The sequence below is a fragment of the Somniosus microcephalus genome, chromosome 1, assembly GCF_052327205.1.
Source record: "Somniosus microcephalus isolate GS21.2 chromosome 1, FLI_Smic_1.0, whole genome shotgun sequence".
NCBI lineage: Eukaryota > Metazoa > Chordata > Chondrichthyes > Squaliformes > Somniosidae > Somniosus > Somniosus microcephalus.
The window spans coordinates 142,227,458-142,248,359 of record NC_140987.1 but is presented as its reverse complement, the minus strand read 5'-3'; the positions used below and the strand labels follow the sequence as shown (position 1 = coordinate 142,248,359).

At 49.6% G+C, this 20,902-nt stretch overlaps 1 protein-coding gene across 1 annotated transcript in view; it reads left to right on the top strand.

Moving 5' to 3' along the window:
- cyp1d1 (cytochrome P450, family 1, subfamily D, polypeptide 1) overlaps positions 1-9,955 on the top strand; it is a 145,808-nt gene extending 135,853 nt beyond the window's left edge. The window contains exon 7 of the mRNA XM_085986303.1: positions 906-9,955. Within this exon, the coding sequence (XP_085842429.1) occupies positions 906-1,188 (283 nt within the window). The 3' untranslated portion in view covers positions 1,189-9,955. The remainder of the gene's footprint in view (positions 1-905) is intronic.
- Positions 9,956-20,902: the final 10,947 nt, after the last annotated feature.

Genomic DNA, 20,902 nt, shown 5'->3' with positions numbered 1-20,902 from the left:
CTGAGTTTCTCACCAGGATATCTCCACTCCTATCCTCCCTCGGCCTCTGCACTGAGTGGCTCCTCGGTGTTATCAATCGCCATCTCAACTCAACTTGACCTTTCTCCTTTGATTTCACTTCCCTCCTGTCCTCCCTTAACCTGTCCCTCCAGATAAACTTTCCTACCTGTATTCACTGCCAGCCTCTTGACCTTGCCATCTCGTGCTGCCTCTCTACTCTCATTGCCTCAATCACAGACAAGGCCATCTCTGAACCCTTCCTTCTGCATTTAACTCTGGAAAAAATCTCCTCAAAGTCACTTATAACTGCACTTTAACTCCCAAATGTCTAGCCTTTGGCCCTCCATTTTCCATACTACTCCTGCAGCTGTTGATCTGCTCAATCACTTCCTCACCTCCGCCTTTGATGACATCTGGATCTGAGAAAGACAAATGTTTATTCCCTGTGTGCTGTTAACAGGAGGTAGAGGCAGAGACTTGTGATGCTATGTCTCTGCTTCCTTAACATTGCTTTGAGATTTCTGGGGCTTCCCCAAAGTGTTGGACCTGGTCCTTATCCTGTCTGGCAAATATGTGACACCAGTCCCACACCAACATGGTTGATTCTTAACTGCCTTCTGAAGTGGCCGAGCATGTCCCTCAATTCTATCAAAACCATTACCAGCGGATCAAGAAGTTGGTCCACCACTGCCCTCTCAGGGTAAGTAGGGATGGGCCTTGCCAGTGATGCCCACATGCTAAGAATTATTTTTAATGTTAGCTTTAAGTCACAAAATATTTGATAAATTCTGGTTAGCAACTACAATATGTTAATTAAATGTCAGCAAATATTGTCACTCCTGAAATTTCAACTTACAGAAGAACTATGTATAACTAATTTTGAAAGTGATCTTTCCCTTTCTCAGGACACTGTGGAAGGATGCTGAATCATTCATTCCCGAAAGGTTTCTGGATGACAGTGGGCAACTAAAAAGGGATTTGATTGATAAAGTCATGATATTTGGGATGGGTAAGAGAAGGTGTCTTGGCGATAGCCTTGCACGGGTTGAGATATTCATCTTTTTAACTACCTTGCTGCATAAGCTGAAGATTGAGAAATTGCCAGACCAGATATTGGATCTTTCTCCAAACTATGGACTAACAATGAAACCCTCAAGATACAAAATCAATGTGTTTCCACGCAAATAATGCATTCATGATATCTCTACCCTTAACATGATGGTTACTGTTTGAAAATACCAAGAAAGACACAATGGCAGTGCCACCAGGATAATTTAAATAAAAATGGGCTATTTTAATAAAACAAATTGGTTAAGCCCTCATTAAAATACTGGGCAAAGGTATTTCATACATTACATCCATGTGCTAATACCGCACACTCTATTTCACCCCATTAATCTTTTATAAATTATATGCTGGCATTTTCCTGCTGTGCCCCAGATTGACAAAATAGAATGTGATATTTTATTTACAGTATATGATAACTTGAGACATGTTTTTGTGAATGTTGTTTATTCCCATTATGATCTTTTGGGGGAGGTGTTCTGGAGAGAGGAATGTAGGTAATAGAAATAAAACAGTTTTTGCACTCAGTCTCGTCATCAAACATGATCAAGTAATGTAGTCAAAGGGGGAGAAATTGGGCATGTTAGTGCCTCCCGTTGGCGCTGGGGGGGTGCTAATGGGATGCTAATGGGTTAACGGCGGGGTGCGGCGAATCCAACGCCACACGCGACATTCACCTGGGATTTAGTGCTGCCAATAACATTTAGCGCCTACACCTTTAGCGGCTGCCAGATCGTGACGTCATCGCGTGTGGAACGCCCCGTTAATGGCCCAGATGAAAAATTGACTGCCGCCCCCTGCCTTAGTGCTTGGCGTGAATAACGGCAGGAAGAGGAGGCGTGATGCAGTTGGATGGCCGCTGTAGGAGCGGTATTTAAAGGCAGCAACATCCGGTTTGATTTTAGTCGCCAGTCAATGCTGCCTTCTCAGTTTGACATAGGCCGTTTTCACTGAGATAAATGCTTATTACTTTCAGGAGTGTTCTGGCCGCTAAAATTTGTCAGTTTCATTGTGCTGAGATTTGGAACTCCTACACTTGGATATGTTAATGGAGGCTGTACTGGCACTCAACCTCACCCTCCAGCATCAACATCAGAGGCAGCAGACGCAGAGACAGAGATTGAAGAGTGTGGCCAGAGGGAGGAGGGCCAACAGGGCTATCAACAGGAGGCCTTACCCTCATAGGGTAATCCGGGAGCACTTCTCCTACATAAATTTAACTGAGGAGCAGTGTCTTAGAAGGCTCCGCTTCAACAAGGAGGTGGTCACAGAGCTCTGCCACCTCCTGCAGCCAGACCGCGAGCCTCAGATCAGGACCACCACGGCTCTCAGTGGCAGCCAAGGTCACCGTTGCCCTCAATTTCTACACCAGCAGATCCTTCCAGTCTGCAGCAGGAGACATATCTAACATTTCGCAGTTCGCCGTCCATTGCTGCATCCGGGTGGTCACAGCGGATCTCTACAGAAGGAGAAGGGACTACATTTCCTTCCCCATGACCAGAGATAAGCAGGACGAGCATGCATGTGGCTTTGCCAGGATAGCGGGCTTCGCCATGGTGCAGGGCACCATTGACTGCACCCACGTGGCTTTGTAGGCACCCATAGCAATCCTGAGCTATTCCGTAACCACAAAGGATACCTCTCACTTAATGTGCAGTTGGTGTGCGACCACAGATAGCAAATCCTCACCATCAATGCCTGCTATCCAGGCAGCAGCCATGATCCCTTCATCCTTTGCCAGACCGGTGTGCCAACACTCTTTCAGCCACCACATCAAGCTCGCAGCTGGCTGGTTGGAGACAAGGGCTATCTGCTCTCCACCTGGCTTATGACTCCCCTCTGCAACTCCAACGCTGCTGCTCAGCACTCATATAATGAGAGCCATGCCACCACCAGGAACATCATCAAGCAGACCATCGAGGTGCTCAAGCAATGGTTCCGCTGCCTTGACCGCTCAGGAGGAGCCCTCCAGTACTCAGCTGAGCGCATGTCTCATTTCGTCGTGGTCTGTTGCATGCTCCACAACTTGGCCATCATGAGGGTCCAGCCATTGCCACCAGGCATAGCGGCACCACTTCAGGAGGAGGAGGAACAGCAGCGAGGAAGGAGGCAGTCACTCAATCGGCCTTCTGGAAGGGTGGTCTGTGACCACCTCATCAGACTGCGGTTCCAATAAATTCTACCCTACCTCCCGGTTGCTGACCACATCCCCATCATTCCATCCATTTCGCTTGCCATTTCACAGCGCAAAGCTGAAATGAGACACACCACAAAATCAGCAACATTCCATGAATAAATTTATCAACATTCAATAAGCACGTATATACAACAACAGTATTAACTAATCACCCTTGTTCAAATCCTTAATTCCCCTCTTTACAGTGCCTTTTCCTAACCTACTGCTCCTACGTACTCTATCCCCAGTGGCTGCAGCAGGGCTGGTGGAAGGCTGCCGAGTGTCGGTGCCAGAGACTACAAATGGCCTTGAAGGACGCCCTCGACCAGCTCTGAGCCTGGAAGGCCTGGCTGTAAACAGCATCACCTCAGGCTGGGCGACGGCAGTCTGAGCTGGCTGGATGACAGGCAGCGACAAGGGAAATGGCGGAGTGGCAGTGGTGGGAGCAGGATTGCTGTCATCCTGAGAGAGTACAGCAGGTTCTTGCTTGACTTACGCACTGCCACTCCCCCGGGGCAGCACGTCAGCATCTCTACCAATCTGCTGGAGCACAGATTGCTAGCCTGCTGAGAGATTGTGAGATCCCCGGTGGACTGTGGTGGACCCAGCAACGATGGCAGCAGTCAGAGCTTGCATGGCATCAAGCTGAGACTGCATGAGCAACCATTGACTGCATTACAGCACTAAGACGTTGTGTGGCTTCTGCCTGTGCTGCAATGGATGCTGCCACATCGCCCATGACACACGGCATGAGGTCTGGGTCTCCACGGTCTCTCAGGGAGTCCACCATCCTTTGCAGCCTGGAAATGATGGGCTCCATGGTGTGTGCAGAGCTCTGTGCAATGTTGGAGGCAGACTCCTCCACACTCCTTACCATTGCTGACAGGTTCTCGGGCACCCTTTCCATTGCACTTATGATCTCCGTGTGCATGCCCATCACCCTTGTTAACGTCTCTCCATCGAGGTCCTCATCTGAGTCCTGTGCAACAGAACTCGCATGCAAACTTGCCCTCCAGGGATCTGGCCCCTGAGCTACGCTTTCCCCCTGGCCTTGCTGCAGCCCGCTTGTCCCTGGTGCATCACCCAGTGCAGACCCCTCTACTAAACTTGCCTCTAAAGATCGCGTAGTCTCAGTATCTGAGGTGGTGCCTGCGGGTGAGACATGCAGTGACGTGGTGCTTTCTTCCTCCTCCTCTTCTCCCGCTTCACTCTCACTAGGATGCTCAAGGACAGGCTGGTCATCTGGTTGCTGATTACCTGAAAGCATAAAAGCACAAGACTCGCGTTAAGGTGAGGGCAGGGGAGCAGGAAGGGAGCAAGGAATGCAGACAGTATCAGGAGCTGGGAAGTGGGAAAGGCTTGTGCTGTGAGGGGGAAGTGTGTTGAGAGAAAGAAAGGGATTAACATACTGTTGTTGCCCCCAAGTGGGTCGATGTCACTGAAGACCACGGCGCCCACCACCTGGCGCCCAATGACTCTCAGCACGCGCTCCTCCAGGTCTGTAAGCTGTTGGATGTCCACTTCATCCATGCCTGTTCGTTAATGCTCCCTCCTATTGTGGGCTAGCTTGGCCTGCAAGAGAAAGGAAAGTGTGTGAGTGAGTGTGCAGCTATGTGTTTGGGAGATGTGCCTGTCATAGTTGAATAGCTGTGATTGTAGGCAAGGCATGAGATGTGGATGTGAGTTTTAGTAGGTGGAGATGCTTGGTGGGTGAGTGGTGGGGGTGTGGTGATTTGTGCAGTGTGTACAGACTGGGGTTCAGATGCTGGTATGTAGGACTTGTTGCAGCATGTACTCACCCTGACCACCCGAGTGAGGTCGTTGAATTTTTTACGGCACTATGTGAGGGTCCTGAGGACCACACTGCTGGCCGAGACGTCCTGGACCACTTCCCTCCACATTGCTCTGAAGACATGGGGTAATGGCCTCCTGCCAGTGGCCGGGAACAGCACTGCCCTCCTTCTTTCGACTGCCGCGACCAATGCTTCCAATGCCTGGGCGCTGGGATCAGCCATGAGTATAAGAGGTGTAGCTGTTGAGTTGCTTGGAAGTCGCCTTCAGTGCCAGCAATATTGAGAATGAGGTTGTGCTGAATCTTCAACCTCTCCTTTACGAGCTGGAAGGAGCCAGTGTGAATGATGAGTACTGATTGGACTGCATCTGAAATGGGTTATAGCTCTGTGGGTAGCACCTCACTCTGTGTGTGTAGCGCCCTAAGTGAGGTGATTAGCGCTTGATTTAGTGCTCCAGTTCTCTCTTGGAGCGCTAACAATCAATTTAGTGAGAGGTCAGAAGGATTAGCGCCTGGTGCTAATTCTCCAACTTTTTAAAATTTAGCGCCCCGACTGGGGCGATACCAAATTTCTAGCCCAGGATCTGAATCTGACTGAGAAAATACTTCTTTCTTTGTTTTTTACCTATCTGCTAAGCTATTCTTTCGCAGATTGCATAGAACATACAGGCTGTTCGGCCCAACAGGTCTATGATCCGCACGAGCCTCCTTCCATTCCTCTTCCTCGAACCCGACCAGCATGACCTTCTATTCCTTTCACCCTTGTGTGTTTAACTACCTTCCCCTTAAATGCATCTATGCTATTTGCCTCAACTACTCCCTGTAGTGGCGAGTTACACATTCTCACCACTCTCTGGGTCAAGAAATTTCTCCTGAATTCCTTATTGGATTTATCAGCGAACTTATTCCATAACTTTTACACGTGCAGCATTTCCTTTCTTCTTGTCTACCTACCACTGCAGGAGCTGTGCTAGTCTGAACTAGATCTTTTGGAAGTTCTGAAATGTTATGTATTGTGTGTTCTCCTCCCACCTGTGGTGGCGCTGTCACAGGAGATAAATGGTTGGGTGTTCTCTGTTAAGTTTTAGCTCTCTTTGTTTGGAACTTCCCAGAACTTCCTTTCCTTCCAATAAAGCACTTCATGTTTGAATCTCTGAGTTCTGAGTCCTAAGTTGTGTCTAGGTAGAAAGGTACCGACACAACATGAACCAACTGTTAAGATTCACAGAGCTACAGCTCTTCGAATATCCCCCGAGATAGTAACCGGGTCCTCGAGGATTTGAATAATTGTCCACGTTTTAAAAATAACTGGAATGTGTTGTACGCATAACTGAACAATTCAGAATTTGTGTTTGTTTGAATGTAGTGCTCAGACTTTGAATGTCCCCCCTCAAGCTTTGTAGAAAAACAGACAAAACTTGCAACAGTCGTATTGGATTAAGCTTGACATAAGAGACAGTTGTAGCTTTTAAAAAAAAATCTTGTGTTAAGTAATTGGATTAAAGAAATCTCTACAAAGCTAAAACAAGACAGAAGGGTTAAGTAGGGTTCCTAATAATCAGACCAGCTCCCCTGATCCTTCAATGGGGCCCTGATGGTGGAATCCCCGATTTTAATCACTCCAACATTGGCGGCTGTGCCTTCAGCCGCTAAGGCCCCAAAACTCTGGAATTCCCCCCAATCCTCTCTCCTCCCTGCCCCCACCCACAAGACACTCCCCAAAACCCACCTCTTTGATCGAGCCCCCGGCCATCCGCCCCAACATCTCCCCACGTGGCTCGGTGTTGAACCCCGTCCGGCAACGCTCCTGTGGAGCGCCACGGGATATTCCACTACGTCAAAGGTGCTCGACAAATGCAAGCTGTTGCTGTTATTGAATAAAATGTGGGATCCAGCTGGTATCTATCTCAAAGAATTGGTCATAACCCCTCTGTAGACTGTCAGGAGCACGGATTTAGCTCCCCCTCAAAAGACCAAGAAACATACCTTTCTAGGCTGACCCTTCTGGGATGATCGCACAGACCACGAGAAACCCCAGATTGGAGAACACAAAAATGCATGAATCAAGAAAAGTCCATTTGTTTCATTAAGCCCCTTCCATTTTACAGAACGCAAGGTAGATTGCATACAGCCGTTAACCTCCTGAGGGAAAGTTCTCCATAAATACTCCTTCATCACCAAAGACAATAAAGCAAAACTCTTGAATATTCAACCACCCTCCTACTGCACTAATTTAATCCAGGCCTGCTGGAAAAGTTTGAGATTTAGCACCAGGTGCTAATGAATCTTGCTGCACGCAAAATTCATTGTCATCACTCAAAGAAAGGATGGGAGTGCTAAATCAAGCGCTAACGGCCTAGCTCAGTGGCGTTACACTCAAAGCGTTAACCAATAAAGGGGAGGTTCATTCATGCTACAGAACCTCATTGCACACTCACTGACGTCACCATCTGCCCGGCGCTGAACTTCCTGGTGCTAACTCATACCGGCGGCGCTATGGGGAGGCCAAATTTGGCAGCGATGCTGAATTCGCCTCGCTGCAGTGCTACTGCCTCAGTGTCCCGTTAGCGCCCCTGGCAGGCGCTAACTGGAGGTGCTAACCAACCGAATTTCTCCCCCATTATTATACTCACCCCTTGAAGTCAACTGGAAAGCAAGAAAAAAATTATCTGCAAATAATTAGTTTGGTGGCACTGCTGATTAGGTTTGTCTTTCTATCATTAAGTTTCTATTGAATACTACAACCATTATTATCTGATCTATAGAGTTGCATGGTTGAGTTTCATATGGAGTGATAAATGAATGATGATTAATTAAATTAGCAATAATCAGCATAATTGATATGAAAAAATTATTAAATTAGGAGCTAACTTGAAACATTTGATAATGTTCCATGTAAAGATAAATAAAAATATGCTTTGGAATGCAAACCACAAATGTAACAGATATATCTCAGCTTTAGCTACACATTTAAAATCATTTGTCGTTGAATATATTTCAATGTTTTCTGCTTTTATTTTATTTGTTAGGTAACAGGCATTTTTAATCACTGTCTACCAAAACTTAGAATTCCCTTATCTTCTGCTTTAAGATATATTTGCCTGGAATTTCCACAAGGGTTCTCCAGCAGGAGTTCATTCGGACCCCTGGAGAAATGGAGTAAATGGCTTAAAAACAGCCACTTATGCATTCCTGTGGTGGGATGGGGGGATTCACCGATCTCCTGCTGAAATTAGGCCAGGAGATTGGGAGAAACTTGTGGAAATTCAAGGCCATTGCATATAACTTCTCAGTGTTATGAAAACCTGGATCTGTGCACTGGTGTCTCTTAGTCAACCATTCTCGCTATATTTTATGTTTGGGACTGCTAGTCACGATATGGCATCTAAGAGGAGATGCGGTACAATGTCTACTCCCAGAATGCCTCCAACCAGCAGTTCCAAAGTCCAAAACATTAACAAGGGACAAGATACAGACACCAGTAATAGTATATACAGGAAACTTTGTGATATCCGGCACTGACGGGACCGGCGTGTTGCCGATCTATCAAAACTGCCGGACATAGAAAGTTAATGTTGAAGCATACGGAGGTTTTCATCTCTGTATCTGACAACACACTGTTGCTTAGCAACAGCTTCTAAAGAGTCGGCTGCAGCTGCAAGCGTCTGTAGCTGAAGCTGTTGCTATAGCTACAGACCTTGCAGTGGCTGACTGGGAAAAAAAAGAACGAGATCTAAAAAAACTTACAGAAAACGGCTCCTGATTTTTGCCGTTAGATCGAGTATTCCAGACATACAACCTCCGGATAAACCAAAGTTTCCTGTATAGCTCTTTTTCTAGATCATTGGCTTATGGGACAATTCAGTGGTGCAAAACATTACTAATTTCTATCTAGATTAAATCACAGGATGTATTTGGAAAAAATTGCATGCCAGCCCTGTCAGTAACAGTCTTCAAACTGGTTCTGTAATTGATTGAGAATATGTGACAAGATGAACACCAGTTATGTTTGCTTGCTGTTTGTAAATAGAGGTGCAAAGCTTTGGCATCCAGTGAGAAAAATGTAATAACTGTATTTTACTTAGTGAATAATTGATATTTAGAAATGTTTTATCAGGTTGTATCAGAGGAGTGGGATATGGAAAACATTAATTTGAGGGGTTTATATGACACTAAACTAATCGTGAAGCTTGACCTTGAACATTCCTAGGAAATGTTCTTTTTCTTTATACTGCACCACAACAGTCATGTAGCTGTATAAATATTGAGAAAATTATGCAATTATGAAAAACTACTTTTTGTGCTCTCTGAGACAGTGATTCGTGCTGAGATATGGTTCTGTGGGCACTAGCAGCTTTTTGCTACCTTGCACCAGTAATCTTTATTCATGTGTAAGCCTGGCAGTAGATATTAGCAGGTTATTTGATATTTTACAGTGGGGTATGACACAGCCAAGCTAAATTCTGTACTCGCATGTCTGATTCCAGGAAGGGTCACTGGATAGCTATTAGGCACAAAACTGTGGCTGATTTTTTTTACCCCTTAATCAAAAGGTTCTAATGCCAAATGTACCACCATCCTGGGTGAGATCTCTGCAAAGACCAGAGATTGAACCTGGGACATTCCTGCCTTAGTCACTCACCAGATCACTCAATCAACTTACCCACTGAGCCATGGAGAGAGCATCTTCACAGCTTTATAAAATATTTAAAACTTGAAGAAAATGTTAAAAACAAAAATGCATCTGAAAAGGATATTGCACTTGTTGTGAATACAGAATGCATCAGGTTATTCACCTGGACAGAATTGGGCAGAAACAGTAATCTAGTATTCTATAGCTGTTTTGTATACTGTCATGATATATTGCTGATGATAAAACAGTAAAACATTTGTAATAAAGTATATTACAACACATGCTCACAGCTAGGTGTTCTCCATTTATTGCAAAATAATCCTTTCCTGATAAAGAAATTGAATTAATATTTATACGTAATACAACACTGGTTGTGGTCATCTGTAAGGGGTTTTAGATCGCAGAGGTTTCTCTCTCTAGAGGCCTCTCTCTCTTGCATAGTAAACCGTGAGTGGTTCGACCCACTCGCCCCTTAGATTCTATACTCTGGACTTTGGGGCAGGAACTACAATGTAGAGAAAACTCTTATAGACCAAGTTTGATGAAACAAAATGAAATTTTATTGAATTAAATCAAATGCAAGCAAATAAGAGGGTACATGGGAGGGAAAAATGCAAACAAATCATAACGACACAATACTAACTAAGGCAAATACAGGCATATTATACTCTACAAAGATCATCATGAAATGGGGAAACACATGGAACATCGAGGGATAACAACCCATGTTAGTTATACCCTTAAATGTCCACCCCATTAAACCTATCTAGATCTGATTAGGAAGGGCCAGAAACATGCTCACCAATCCAACTAGGAAGTGTAAGGTTTTGAAACAGGTCTGCGTTTCATCCTTCCAGGCATCCCATCTCCACGTGGTCGGTGGAGCCCCAGCGAACTGCGCCACACCTCTCTCCTGAGGTGGGTGTCGGGGACGGCTGGACACCGGCTGGTCTGGATGTCGGCCGGGTCGGGGATCGTTTGCTCGACCCCAGTCAGAGGAGCCTTGGGCTGGCCCCCATCATTTCTTCGGTTTCTTCTTATCTCTTCTCCCGAGCCGGAGCGGGTCGATGGCCTCTCGTTTTGTGAACGGCCCGGGGTTGGTCGATGATCTCCCGATGTTTTACCCCGGGGCGGGACGCCGGCTCGAACCGTCTTCTTCTTCTTCCTCTCCGATGATGGCCGCTCCGTTTATGGCTTCCTCCCGTTTTCCACGATGCATTCTTTCTACCTCTGGGTTCCCAGATATACTCATCAGAAGCCCTATCTCGTGCCAAATCAGGTTAGTCTTTTGTTTTAATTTTGGCGGGCTGGGAGCACAACGGGGTAGTTATTATATTTTGAACTTGTGGTAAACCACTGTCATACCTGTCTGTGTCTGTATGTGTATTCCACTAGGTACAGGTCTGGACATGCCTCGGCTGACTCCTCCCACTATTCCAGGTATATAAGTGACTACCTCCCAGTCCCTTAGTATTCTGGACGGGTCGACCACTTGAGACAAGACCTTCATTCTTTAGTTAATAAAAGCCTGATTGTTACTCGCTCAACTTCAGTCTTTTGAGTAATTGATGGCGCATCAATTTTATTAACTAAATTTTTTATAATGGAGAAGATCCTCACACCAGCATGCCTGGACCTGGACAGTCGGGAAGCGGACGCTTCCACCAAGTTTGCTCACTGGCTCACGTGCTTCGAGACATTCCTGACTGCCTCCACTGCGGTCGAAACGGATGCGGACAAACTGTCTGTCCTGTTCTCCAAGGTGAACCACCGAGTGTACTCAGTCATCCGGGATGCGACCTCGTACACAGCCGCCCTCCAGCTCCTCAAGACCCAGTACACGCGCCCTGTGAACGAAGTATACGCTAGGCACCTTCTGGGGAGTCGCAAGCAACAACCTGGGGAATCGACTGAGGAATACCTCCAAGCACTGTCCGTGCTTGGCCGGGCCTGTGGGTGTAAGGCGGTAACGCCCACTAAGTACACGGAGGAACTGATCCGGGATGCCTTCGTAGCGGGCCACAGGTCCAACTACACCAGACAGCGACTGCTGGAGCAGAGTGACCTCACCCTCGACAAAGCCTCCGACATCGCACTAACGCTGGACGCAGCCTTCCGGGGCATGGATGCCTACTCCTCTGCACCGTGGACGCCGCGGGGAACGACAACCTGGGACACGGTAGGACAGCCCCATAGCACCGTGCCACCCCAGCCACAGCCCAACAACGGCCCAACTACCGCAGCAGTGTCCCAAAGCCAGACAGCAGTATCCCAAGGCCAGAAATGCTACTTCTGTGGCCAGGCCAAACACCCCAGAGCGCGCTGCCCGGCGAAGAATGCAACCTGCTCGGGCTGCGGGAAAAAGGGACACTACGCCAGCGTCTGCAAGGCCAAAGCCACCCCGAACGCCAGCAGCGCCGCGTGTGGGCCGTGCGAGCCGCCATCTTGGGCCTCCCCAGCCATGTGCGAACCACCGCAGCAGCAGCCATCTTGGACGACTCCAGCCACATGGGAATCATGGGCGCCGCCATCTTGGACACCAGCCGGGACGCAGCAGACCGCCAACCCCCCCCATCTGATACTCGCAGCGACACACCGACCCCTACGCTGGCCTCTGTGACGCTGGACCAAACGAGACCGCACCAGCTAGCTCGGTCCAAAATGGACGTTAAGGTAAACGGCCATGCAATAAACTGCCTTTTTGACTCCGGGAGCACAGAGAGCTTCATCCACCCTGACACGGTGCGGCGTTGCTCTCTCCCAGTCCTGCCTGCGCACCAGCGGATTTCTATGGCCTCCGAGTCCCAGTCAGCGGACATTGGCGGCTACTGCGTGGTGACACTAGTAGTAGACGGGACTGTGTTCAATAATTTTAAACTCCTGGTCCTGCCCGACCTCTGCGCTGCCGTTCTACTGGGGTTGGATTTCCAGTGCCACCTCAAAAGCGTTACGATGGCGTACGGTGGCCCCCTCCCCCCACTCACAGTCCGCAGCCAGCAGCCTCCAAATTGCCCGCCGCGCACTAGATGCAACCTCTCCACACTCAGAGTCCCACCCCCCCCACTGTTTGCTAACCTCACCCCCGACTGTAAGCCCATCGCCACAAAGAGCAGGCGATACAGTGCCGGGGACAGGGTTTTCATCAAAACCGAAGTGGAACGGCTCCTGAAGGAGGGGATTATTGAGGGCAGCTCCAGCCCCTGGCGAGCCCAGGTTGTGGTCGTTAAGACCGGCGAGAAACAACGCCTGGTCATCGACTACAGCCAAACAATAAACCGCTACACCCTGCTGGACGCCTACCCACTCCCCCGCATAGCTGACATGGTCAACCAGATCGCGCAGTACCGCGTCTTTTCGACCATTGACCTGAAATCAGCGTACCACCAGCTCCCCATCAGCCCTGAAGACCGCCAGTATACTGCTTTTGAGGCAAACGGCCGCCTCTATCACTTCCTTAGGGTTCCCTTCGGCGTTACCAACGGGGTCTCCGTCTTCCAAAGGGAGATGGACCGGATGGTCGATCAAAACGAGCTGCAGGCCACTTTCCCTTACCTAGATAATGTGACCATCTGCGGCCATGACTTGCAGGACCATGACGCAAACCTCGAGAAATTCCTCCGCACCGCCCAACTCCTGAACCTGACATATAACAAGGAGAAGTGCATATTCCGCACAGACCGCCTCGCCATCCTTGGCTGTGTTGTAGAACACGGGGTCATCGGTCCCGACCCGGACCGGATGCGTCCCCTTATGGAACTCCCACTGCCCCACTGCCTAAAAGCTCTGAAGAGGTGCCTAGGGTTTTTTTCCTACTACGCTCAGTGGGTCCCCTACTATGCAGACAAAGCCCGTCCGCTGATCAAGTCCACCTCTTTTCCCGTGACGGCAGAGGCCCGCTTAGCCTTCCACCGTATCAAGGAAGACATTGCCAAAGCCACCATGCACGCAGTGGACGAATCCATCCCCTTCCAGGTGGAAAGCGATGCGTCCGACTTCGCTCTGGCCGCCACCCTTAATCAGGCGGGGAGACCTGTGGCATTCTTCTCACGAACCCTCCAGGGCCCGGAGACCAGACACTCCGCGGTCGAGAAGGAGGCCCAGGCTATCGTGGAGGCTGTGCGTCATTGGAGGCACTACCTGGCCGGAAAACGATTTACCCTGCTCACTGACCAGCGTTCAGTTGCTTTTATGTTCAACAACAAGCAGAGGGGCAAAATCAAAAATGACAAGATCTTGAGGTGGAGAATCGAACTTTCCACCTACAATTACGAGATCTTGTACCGGCCTGGGAAGCTCAATGAACCCCCAGATGCCCTATCGCGTGGCACCTGCGCCAGCGCGCAGATCGATAGGCTGAGGGCCCTCCACAATGACCTCTGCCACCCGGGGGTCACCAGGTTCTTCCACTTCATCAAGGCCCGCAACCTGCCTTACTCCATTGAGGAGGTCAGGACCATGACCAAGAACTGCCAAGTCTGCGCTGAGTGCAAACCGCACTTTTATAGACCAGACAGAGCCCACCTGATAAAAGCCACTCGCCCTTTCGAACGCCTGAGCGTCGATTTTAAAGGGCCTCTCCCCTCCTCCGACCGCAATGTGTACTTCCTCAACATCATTGACGAGTACTCCCGGTTCCCGTTCGCTATCCCCTGCCCGGACATGACCAGTGCCACGGTCATTAAATGTCTGAACAGCCTCTTCACCCTGTTCGGTTTCCCCAGCTATATCCATAGCGACCGGGGCTCATCGTTTATGAGCGACGAACTCCGCCAGTACCTGCTCGCTAGGGGTATAGCCACAAGCAGGACCACCAGTTACAACCCCCGGGGGAACGGACAGGTGGAAAGAGAGAATGCAACTGTTTGGAAGGCTGCCCTACTAGCCTTAAAGTCTAGGGGCCTTCCGACCTCCCGCTGGCAGGAGGTGCTCCCCGATGCGCTCCACTCGATTCGGTCACTTCTCTGCACTGCCACCAATGCCACCCCTCACGAGAAAATGTTTGTCTTCCCAAGGAAGTCCACATCGGGGACATCGTTACCGCCATGGCTGACGTCCCCAGGGCCGGTACTACTGAGAAGACACGTGAGGGCCAATAAAACGGACCCCCTGGTCGAGAGGGTCGACCTCCTCCACGCCAACCCCCAGTACGCTTACATTGCGTACCCGGACGGGCGGGAGGACACAGTCTCCATACGAGACCTCACACCCTCGGGGACCGCTGTAACCCACTACCCATTACCACCCCCCCCCACGACCCGATATCCAACCCCAGCAGCCGGCTCGCCTTGGACCGTCACCCATGAGGACTACACTCCAGGGCCCCAGCCTACACGGGACGCGACGCCGGAAGCTCCACCACCCCTGCCGTCGCCACGTCGATCACAGCGGCAGACAAGACCTCCGGAGAGACTCCAATACACGAACTTTTAAATACACTTCACCCCGCCGGACTCATTTTTAAACAAGGGGTGAATGTGGTAAACCACTGTCATACCTGTCTGTGTCTGTATGTGTATTCCACTAGGTACAGGTCTGGACATGCCTCGGCTGACTCCTCCCACTATTCCAGGTATATAAGTGACTACCTCCCAGTCCCTTAGTATTCTGGACGGGTCGACCACTCGAGACAAGACCTTCATTCTTTAGTTAATAAAAGCCTGATTGTTACTCGCTCAACTTCAGTCTTTTGAGTAATTGATGGCGCATCAGAACTGTTCTTGGATGGCCGGTAACGGGCCATCTCTGGTCTGGAATGAACTTCATTGTTTTTAATGTCCTGGTGATGTCCTTAATGGGTCCTTGATGCTCTTATGAATATGAAGCTGTTCCCTTTTGTCTGGTTAAACATTTAGATGGCCTTTATCTACAGGCCGATCTTGACTGGATCTGCATCCAATCTATATATATATGTAGGTGTCTGGTTTCGTTCTCTCAGAAACGGCTTCCAGAACTTACTGTGGGCTGAATCCACAAAGCTGTCTGAGGACTGCAGGAACCATTTTAAAGTGTCCCAATATGTTGGTCACGGAGTCTGGTGGCCATTTTGAATGCCCCTTTTTCCTAGGCTTCTCTTAAAAACAGTCTTTAAAATTATGGCCTCCTCTGCCATTCGACCCTTTATAATATAAAGTTCAATTTTGCGAATCCTACACTCCCCCCTGATGATACTGTAACTTGCTTGAAGTATCATAATTCTGGGTGAGCAAAATTTTCTGACTTTCCATAATCAAACCATCCCCAGTATTTACCTATCTATGACCTCACAACACATGCATTTCCCATTTCAGAAAAACATAGTGTACATTAAGCATCTATAGATGGCAATACTTCAGATGTGAAATTTGACATACTCACTTCCAAGCGTGGGGGGGGCCTAATACCCCTACATCACCTGGTGCACACACACTGTCTTTTAATAATAACAACACATCTAATAAACTTCAGGAATAAAAATAAAGTACACACACAAAAAATCAAATGCACATGAATACATATCAAAATAATAGAGGAGGAAGGGAAAACTTTAACTTTATACATAGCAGCAAAAATCTAAATGGGTGTCTCTTCTTCTACCCGCACATAATCCTCCTTCCATTCCCCTCTGTTCTCCTACTTTTGCGAATGTTTGACCTTTTTACAGTGTACAAACAGTAAATAAACTACAATGATAACCTGGCACACTACAAGAATGTGGGAGGCTATCCTAATCCAAGAAGGGGCTCCTATTCTAGTGAACAGGTCCCACCACGGCGGGGTCACTATATCCAATATGTCTGCCCCTATCTCTAAAGTCTTCTGCTCCAGTGTATAGAAATGTTTCTGTGAAACAACAACGGCTTTTAATATCTTGGTGAGGTGTTCAGGGAGAGGGGGAATGATATATCCAAAATGTGCAACAAATCGCTGCAGATCGGTGAAATCCTCTTTAACAGTGATGTGAACAGTGGAAGGTTCAGGAATGGGGACAATTCGCTTTTGGGCCACTTGAACTTCTGCCCTGGGCTTGAAACAGAAGCTGCTGTCACTAACCGGACACCAACCGTGCTGTCCATGTTGGTAGTGGGGCGCTGCAGTGGTGACACAGTATGTCCCACCTCCTATATATGCCACCTGTGGGGGCACATGGCCTTGTGCCATTGCCTCCATGGTACAATTTATAGGCTCCGCGCCAGCAGTTCTGAACCCGCACTGTGGTTTTGAATGGGCATTCAAGTGCTGGGGACACAGGGTGATGTGTGCACCCCGGCTCCGGCACCCCGAGAGGCTGGTACCCATCATTGCATGCTCCCATCTAATGATGTAAGGTGGGACCCCCGTGTAGCGAATGTGCGCATCCCCCTGAATGACTCCAATGTTCTCCACCCTGTATACCAGGGCGGGTTTAACTGTCTTTCCCATCACCGGCATTCTTACCACTATATCCATAATGGTGTGATTAGACCGTCCACAGTCCACTGGGACTGGGTAGGCTTCTGAAGCTGATCCAGGAGGGGACTAAACCTTGTTTCAAATCCTCCAGGTTACTATGGCCCTCGCCCAATAACCACGCCCCATACAGTACACAAGCTTTGCTCTGCGCAGCCTGATCGGACGCATTCCGATCCTCCCTGATGAGAGCATTTACCGTTCTGGCGTGTTTTTCCAGCTCAGCTATAATTTCTTTTAAGTGTAGTATCATGGCCTGGTCCTCATGTAACTCAGAACCCACTACCTTGTTCTTGTCAGTCAGTATCTTTCTTAACTGTGTTTTCAAACCACTGATCTGGGTTTGCAGCTCCACGTCATCCAGTGTGTTGATGACGGATGTTCCTGTATTAAAAGCTGTGAAAATATCATTTACTGCACCCCTTCTTTGCCTCCCTATCCTGTCCAAGACCTCATGTAGTTTGGTGTACAATTCGGCTCTGTCGACATCGGCAAAGTCGAATTCATAAAACTGTTGAAACATGTTTGTTAACATGACCTGGTACAATTGTTCCATTTCCTTGGGGCACCACTCGGGCAAGCGCACCTCGGTGAGGTTTAAAATCACTGAAGCCACCGCGTAGTGTACCCCTTGGTACAGCACCTGACCTGTGGGTACGAATACCAATCCGTTCCTGGGTCCCTTGGTAGTGGTGGGGCACCCTTCCTTGCGGGCCTTGGCAGGGGCTTGCGGGGGCGGGTGATGATCTCAGTGGCGTTTACTGGGATCTGAGAGTATGGGACTCCACACGCCCGTGTGCTGACGTCCCACCTCATTCCTCTCCCAGCATCTTGCCACTGCCTTTGGAAAAAGATGGAGACGCCAGTGGGGCAAGCGCGTTCTAAACCCCACATACAGATGTAGTGATGTGCCTCAATAAATCCGAGACTCGATGTTAGCGAAACAAAACAAGGCTTTTATTGACTTAGAAGGTAACACACAGAGGAGAATGTATCTTCCATCCAGAGGTCTGCCGTACTGGATGTGCTGCAGGCTGGGCCAGCTTACATAGGAGCCAGGTATGGGCGGAGCCCTACACACAGTACAATACAATGGAAATGAAACTGAAGCCAACCGCAGTCACAGGCAGAGAAATACTGATGAGTGATGAATGGAATATTTCATCACATTCACCCCTTCTATAGATTTAGTCTGTTCGGGGGTTTGATAGTCCTCTGCGACCGACATGGCTGTTGTGGTGCCGCGGGTGTCGGCTGGGTGTCCCCGGTGGCCTCCTGGGTCTCTGCCGGGGGTGCCGCCAGGGTTGTTGAAGGGGTAGTTGGTGGGGGTACCGTTGGTCGATGTTCTTCCGGGGGTGATGAAAGAGTAGTGGGTGGGTAAGAGTTGCTGTGGTCATTGTTGCTGCTGTTGTCGTGGTTGTTGTCGTTACCGGCTGAGGCGACGTCTTTTATGGACACGGTGTCCTCCCTTCCGTCGGCGTGCCGGACATACGCGTATTGGGGGTTGGCGTGGAGTAGGTGCACTGACTCCATGAGAGGGTCCGTCTTGTGGCCCCTCACATGCCTTCGCACGAATACCGGACCTGGGGTGGAGAGCCATGACGGCATGGATACGCCTGAGGTGGATTTCTGGGGAAAGACAAACATTCGCTCGTGAGGTGTGGCATTAGTGGCAGTACACAATAGCGACCGTATCGAATGGAGCACATCTGGGAGGACTTCCTGCCAGCGGGAGATAGGGAGGCCTTTGGTCCTTAGAGCTAGAATGACTGCTTTCCATACTGTCCCGTTCTCTCGCTCCACTTGACCGTTACCCCCGGGGTTGTAGCTAGTGGTACGGCTCGTGGCGATCCCCCTGGACAGCATGTACTGGCGTAGCTCTTCACTCATGAAGGACGCCCCCCTATCGGTATGGATGTAGCTCGGCATACCGAACAGGCAGAACAGGCTGTTGAGGCATTTAATGACCGTGGCGCTGGTCATGTCTGGGCAGGGGAAGGCGAATGGGAAACGAGAGTATTCGTCCACAATGTTCAGGAAGTAAACATTGCGGTCGACGGACGGGAGGGGGCCCTTGAAATCTAAGCTGAGCCGCTCAAAGGGCCGTGTAGCTTTGATTAAGTGGGCTCTATCTGGGCGGTAGAACCGAGGCTTGCACTCAGCGCAAGTGCGACAGTTCCTGGTCAGGGACCGAACTTCCTCAATCGAGTAGGGTAAGTTACGGGACTTTATGAAGTGGAACAGCCGTGTGACCCCTGGGTGGCAGAGGTCGTTGTGGAGGGTCTGTAGCCGATCCCCGGTGGCGCTGGCACACATCCCTCGTGAGAGGGCGTCGGGGGATTCGTTAAGGGCCCCTGGCCGGTAAATGATGTCATAATCGAAGGTGGAGAGCTCGATCCGCCACCTAAGAATCTTATCATTTTTAATCTTCCCCCTCTGTTTATTATTGAACATAAACGCTACCGACCGCTGGTCGGTAAGTAGGGTGAAGCGTTTGCCGGCTAGGTAGTGGCGCCAGTGGCGCACTGCCTCCACGATGGCTTGGGCCTCCTTTTCTATGGAGGAGTGTCTGATCTCGGGCCCTTGGAGGGTCCTCGAGAAGAAAGCTACGGGCCGCCCCGCCTGGTTGAGGGTGGCCGCCAAGGCAAAGTCAGACGCATCACTTTCCACTTGAAAGGGAGTGTTCTCGTCCACTGCCTGTAGCGTGGCCCGCTCAATATCCTGCTTAATGCTTTTGAAGGCGGCATGGGCCTCAGCAGAGAGCAGAAAAGAGGATGCTTTCAAGAGGGGGCGGGCTTTGTCGGAGTAGTTGGGGACCCATTGGGAATAATAAGAAAATAACCCCAGGCACCTTTTCAGGGCTTTGGGAGTGTTGGGCAGGGGCAGCTCCCGTAGGGGGCGCAATCGGCTGGGGTCTGGTCCGATTTCCCCATTCTCCACCACGCTGCCTAGTATGCAGAGGCGCGTGGTGTTGTAAATGCACTTGTCCTCGTTGTAGGTGAGGTTGAGTTTTTGTGCGGTTTTCAGTAACCTCTCGAGGTTCGAGTCGTGATCCTGCTGGTTGTGACCGCAGATGGTGACGTTGTCGAGGTAGGGGAAGGTTGCCTGCAAGTGGTGGTCATCGACCATGCGGTCCATCTCCCTCTGGAAGACCGAGACCCCATTCGTCACCCCAAAGGGGACTCTGAGGAATTGGTAGAGGCGTCCGTTCGCCTCGAAGGCGGTGTACGGGCGGTCCTCTGGTCTGATAGGGAGCTGGTGGTACGCTGACTTGAGGTCGATGGTGGAGAACACCCGGTATTGGGCGATTTGGTTCACCATTTCTGATATGCGGGGTAGCGGGTAGGCGTCTAGTTGGGTGTACCTGTTGATCGTTTGGCTATAGTCGATCACCATCCGTTTCTTCTCGCTACCCCTTACCACCACCACTTGGGCGTGCCACGGGCTATTGCTGCGTTCAATAATGCGCTCTTTCAGGAGCCTGTCTACCTCGGTCACGATAAACCGCCTGTCCTCCCAGCTGTACCTCCTGCTTTTGGTCGCTATTGGCCGGCAGTTAGGGGTAAGGTTCGCGAATAGCGAAGGCAGCTTTACCTTCAGGGTAGCCAGACCGCACACTGTGAGGGGCGGCTGGGACCCACCGTAATTGAACATGATTCTTTGGTGGTAGCACTGGAAATCCAGGCCCAAGATCACGCTCGCACATAGATTCTTCATGATTAATACTTTAAAATTATCGTATACAGTTCCGTTAACGGACAATTGTACCATGCAGTAACCCATAATGGTCGATGTCTGGGTTTTATCAGCC